General features: G+C 37.6%; 1 protein-coding gene across 1 annotated transcript in view; it reads right to left on the reverse strand.

Annotated features, from left to right (window-relative positions):
- Window positions 1-5,739, reverse strand: part of GABRA1 (gamma-aminobutyric acid type A receptor subunit alpha1) — a 67,826-nt gene that overhangs the window by 27,966 nt on the left and 34,121 nt on the right. The window contains exon 5 of the mRNA XM_004696768.2: window positions 5,251-5,333. Coding sequence (XP_004696825.1) covers window positions 5,251-5,333 — 83 coding nt within the window. The remainder of the gene's footprint in view (window positions 1-5,250; window positions 5,334-5,739) is intronic.

Here is a 5,739-nt window from a genome sequence, read left to right on the forward strand (position 1 = left end):
TGCCTGGGCCCTATCATTTGCTACTTTGTAATATATTGTTAACTGGCAACCAATATTGTTGAATAAGAAAGAAACAAACACTTTTCTTTTCACATAGGGTTGATGTCTCCTTTCTTGCAATTTATTGGCAACCTCATTGTGTATAAAAATGATAAAAATGTATACAGTAACTCTGGGTGACATCCATTGTGCAATTGGAGAGTAATCCCTTTCATGCTTCTCAAGGGAAATATCCCATAGCAAAAAAGTAACTTCATATGTTAAAGCTTGATATTATCATTTAAGATAAGTGAGGTCCTCACAATAGGAAATATACTGTAAAAACGTAATGGGGTTGAGACAATTCAACATAACTAAAAGTAGATTGAATAAGCCTTCAACTACTTAGTCCATAACATTAAGCTTGGCTTTCAATAAATCAGCAAATTACATAGTTTTGTTGTTTTCTTTTTCATTTCTGTTTTAATAAGACAAAAAGACTGACAGAGTTGTACACAAGACCTTTGTGAGACAAAGCCTTTGAACACAGATCCAGTAAAAGGACAGCAGTTCCTGGTTGACATCACCTTTAAGGACCTCTGACTTTCCTTGTGCATGTTAGACAGGTGGTCGAAGTAACTAAAGTTGCTGAGAATTTATTTAGATTTCTAAGTATCCCTCTCTTTATTTTCACAAGGTATGGTGCTCAATAATCACTAAATGTTTATTTATTAAGCCCTTAAAAACTGCAGCACTTGCCTTGAGTCAGAATCCATAATCGGAATCTCTTCTAGTCAAAGCTGCATTATGCAATCCCACTCCCAACCCCCCAACCCCCCCAAAAAAAGATAAAATTTCTATCCTGCTTTTTATTTTCAGGCTATTTGGCCTTGTTTATCCCTAAAAAGGAGAGGGCTTTATCCTAATAAGCAGAAAATGCAATTTAACATTGATGAACAGAATCTAGTGAATAGTGGCAGAGAAACATTTGGTTTTCAGAGTTAAGATCCTATCAACATATGGATTATGTTGCTTCATAAGCCTTTTGAATATTTATTATAGTTTCCCCCTAAAATGAAACATTATTCTTGCTTATCTCTTGCTTATCCTCATCTCTGATATTTCAACAATATGCTTGCCCTGAAAAGTGGATTTTGAAAAAAAATTGTTTTACCCACTTTTGACATCAGTTTCTTCACTTTTGAAATGTGATAATTAGAACAGCTTTGGGAATTGAATATACAGGTGGACCACAGTCAATTGCCTTGCTAATGTAGTCAATAATAACGTCATGGTGTGCTCGCCCACTAAGTCCACACTGTCTGAGCCTGTCTTCCACTGTTAAGACTTCCCTGACTAAATGGAATCCCCCACAGATCTTAAACCTGTTCTTGCAAAGCCATTCCCCACCCCCTATCCCCCAACCCCAAAAAACCTCAAGCACAGAGGAGGCACTTTAGCTGTATAATTGTAGCATTTATCCATTCAATAGGTATGTATTGAGTACTTATACTGTATCAGGCTTTGTACTCTGAAATGGTGAACAAAATCAATTTTGTTTTCTTATAGAGATTAAAGTCTCTAGACCAGTGGTTCTTAACCTTCCTAATGCTACAACCCTTTAATACAGTTCCTCATCTTGTGGTGACCCCCCCCCAACCATAAAATTATTTTCGTAACTGTAATTCATAACTGTAATTCATAACTGTAATTTTGCTATGGTTATGAATCAGGCGACCCCTGTGAAAGGGTCATTTGTCCCCCAAAGAGGTCGTGACCCACAGGTTGAGAACTGCTGCTCTAGACTCTGCCACCCAGATGTTTCCCAGTAAACAAGATAAATGATTTTAGCTATGATAAGTGCTATAAAAGAAATATGCACTGTGATCAAGAAGAATAGTGGGGCTGTGCAAATGTAGATAAAGCCTTCAGGAAAAGTCTAGGGGATGGAATTTTTGCTGTCATTTGGTTAAGAGTAAACATCAAAATAAACCAAGCATAGAAAATAGCAAGTGCAAAATCTCCACGGTGGAGATAAACATATGAGAGTCTAGCTCAGAGGACAGTGAGGCTGGAACCCAGGGATCCTTGCCACAGAAAAAAGACAGCAGCAACTGTCAGGAGCCGGTCATGCAAAGGAGTCTGGATTTATTGAACATGGTTTCTGTATGGTAAAATGATGCTGAATAATGATTTTTACAACAAACGCCATGATAGCACTTATAGTATGAAATATAGTCAGATAGTGAATAGTTTGGGATATCATTGTCTAAATTCATTGGCAAAAAAAGTCCACTGAATTCAGGGTTGTGAATGCTGAATTTAGTTGAGTAGAGCTTAAACCTGGTTCAGATGGGTCATGGCTGACAAAGTGAAACTGCAACAGACCCAAACGTTATGCAGAACTGGACCCCGCTCTGGGACAGGTGACTTAGAAGAGGCAAAATGAGCTCCTTCAAGCTCCTTACATGTGACTGGTTTACTGCAAGGACAGGGAAGAGCAACGCACATTCCGAGGGACATGGTTGGGTGCCATTTTTAAGTTGAGAACTCTTATTTTTGACTCAGAGAGTTAAGAGATTTGGTTGCTATGCAACATACACTCTATCATTATTTTGGAATCGGCAGATTAAGCTTAGGTCAGGGCTTTGACCAATAATCCTCCAATTCCAATTATTATTCCCATTCACCCCACTTAAAAATCTAGGTCTGTTTCAGTTTTGCTTCAGAAGTCATGGTTTAATCATACTGATTCAGATCAATGTCTTAGTCTAGAAATTATGGAGAGAGAATTTTAGAGGAATGGTAGTGGTGCTAGTTGGGCAGATATAAAGGCCAGCATATGAATTATCCATAAGTGGGATTGCAATAAAACCTCTTTGTGGAGTTAGATCCTAGTTCTACTACTTATCACTGGTACTGTACTAGGAATCTGCTGTGGAGTGGGCCCTGAACTCATGGTGACACTTCAGAAATAAGAAGGGAATGCTATCCAATCCTGTCTCATCTCTAGGGTAAATTGCTGATCAGACCACTGGGATTTATAAGATTTTCATTGGCTAATTGGTTACATGTTGGGCTGCAATCAGCAAGGCCAGCAGTTTGAAACCACCAGCTGATCTGCAAGACAACTTTCTACTCTCATAAATGTTACAAGCTTGGAGACTCCCAGGAACAGTTCTAGCCTGTCCAGTTGCTACAACTGGGCACCGCCTTGATGGCAGTGAGTTAGTCAGTCAGTCAGGACTTTCAGATGAAGATTACCAGACGTATTTTCCTAGTAAGACTTACTGGGTTTATGAAAATGAGGGAAAATGTCTATTTTTTTTTATCTTAAGGTTTTCTTACACGACCCAGACACTATTTCTCTACCATCTCCTATTAATTCCGAACACCTTCAGCCTTCTTCAGGTTGATAATAAGTCAGCCTCTTTGTATTAACGTTGGCCATATGATATACATCATTGATTAATGAGCAGATGTCGATGAGGATTTTAGTGAAAGGTTTTATTTCCTTTGTATTACTACTACTCCTTTCTTCTTTACAGTTCTTACTAGTCATCTTGAAAGATGCTGCAGCAGCCATCCGTCACCTGGAAGACCATGTCAAGGTTTCTCAAGACATCAGCCTTCTTAAGATGCTCAATCAGTGACGACTTATATTCAGGCATCTTGTATGAAAATAAAGCTTCGAGTGTAGTGGGTTATGTGTTCACAACAAGGTCAGTAGTTCTACTTCACAGGCACTCTTTGGGAGAATGATGAATCTGCCTGCAGGCCTTGTAAAGATTTGTGGTCTCAGAAGTGGAAATCAACTTGATAGAGTTGAGATGTTGTTTTTTTCCCCCATGTACAGTCACTCTTGATAACATTCCTGACTCATATACTTAATATGAACTGTATTGTTCAAGACAGGACACTTATGAGGAGGAATTGGCATACTGAGAATTATGCTAGGATAGGAAGCTTAAATCAGTACAACCAGGCACAATGATGTGTTCTGTGGTGATACTACCTCTAAAGTTAGTTTGTGGATTTTATGAGCATATACATCTAAATCATGTAATGTATTGCCCCCAATACAATGAACACATGGGATACATGATCAGTACTACCAAGAAACTGTAAATCAAAAGGAAACAAGTTAATGACATATGAGAAACTTATTGAAAACAAAATTCCATTTACGACAAATGAGAAACAGTGAAAATAAAAGTAGGGCGATGGGAGTTATCACCAAAGTTACTTAAAAATGAGAGTTAATGAAGTAGACTGCTTGAATTTCTGTTTAGGAAGAGAGTTATAAATAGAGAAAGTGACCTGTCTTTACCTAGTGCTGCGAGGGTCCTAAAGGCCATGTGCTATTTTCTTTGCTGTCTTCCCACATTACCACTATTTTTCTTATATGAATCATTTCTTCACCAAAATAGTTCCTCACTCTGCCTGTCTTCTGACAGCAGAAATCTAGTTAAGTAGCCCGGCAGTTGACTCAGCCATGTACACAACTCCGCTGCAGAAAACTAGGAATCCATTCTCCCCGCCCACTCGCATGCATACAAAAAGCTGACGACGGCGAGACCAGAGAACCAGCCACTCCTGTCCACTGCTGTCGTGGCTTCTCTAGCGTGGGCCTGCCAACTTCACATGGCAAATGCCAGAGCGTTATTATAAAAGGGGATCTTAGAGAACGTCAAGAGTATTAATGTATGCATAAATTCCATGAAACATCCAGATGGATCTAGATCTTTTCTAAGAGCATGAGTAGGGTAAATTGCTGGCAACATCTGTTAACTGTTAGTTTCAGCATTAAGAAGCATTTATTTGTTGTTCTTTAAGCCTACCAACTTTCCCATTTTATAAACCGGTTGAATTAGTTTGAAAGTCATAGAAAGGTGATTAATAATGTCAACTAAAAAGAATAATACCGATTTCTTTAAAAGTTGTTTTCCATGTAGTTAGTATAAGCATCCATAGGCCATTACTTTTCCCATGAATATAACTAAAAAAAAAAAAGAAACAGAAATTTCCCCCTAAATAATTTAATTTATGCTTTCTAGGTGAAAAACAGTGAAACATATTTCCTAAAATCACATACTTAAATATAGAAGTCAAACATTATTGCTAACAAAAAGTTCTTGCAGAATTTAGTTCATTATGTTTTCTTGAAAATTATTATCTAGCTCTCCATCACATATAACAAGTGGGCAGTTTCTTGTTAAAATGCACACCTTTCTCATAAGTAAAATACAAATTTTAAATAAATTTACTTACAGCTTCCAAATTTTAGTGGACAGGCATGAGCATCCATGGGGAAATCCTCCAAGTGCATGGGACACTCGGCACGCACCGTCAGCCTGCTCGGGATGAGAAGGAAGTGCACACAGACAAGCACACGGCGTTAGAGCCTTCTTGATAAACAAGGTGGGATTGTTACTTATAGTAGGATACAAATTTGGATGACACAAACGGAAAATTTATGGTTATCTGTTAATAATGCTGTTATCAAAAAGGAATTATAATAATAGATTCAATTGCATGTGCATGCATGTGTGTGAGAAAATAGGTGAAATCTGATTTTGTGGAAACAATAAGCATTATTGTTTCCCAAAACAAGTATTACTAACTAATCCATCAACCTACAGAAATATCTTTGAAAATAAAACTAAATATAAACAAATAAATAGTTGTTTATATACTAATTGATACTTAGCTGTAACTATATGAACAGCAAGGAAAAGAAAGACATTTTGTTTCTTAAGT

Source organism: Echinops telfairi, unplaced genomic scaffold, assembly GCF_000313985.2.
Source record: "Echinops telfairi isolate 266 unplaced genomic scaffold, ASM31398v2 ScPeMD7_7469;HRSCAF=8507_0, whole genome shotgun sequence".
NCBI classification, from domain to species: domain Eukaryota; kingdom Metazoa; phylum Chordata; class Mammalia; order Afrosoricida; family Tenrecidae; genus Echinops; species Echinops telfairi.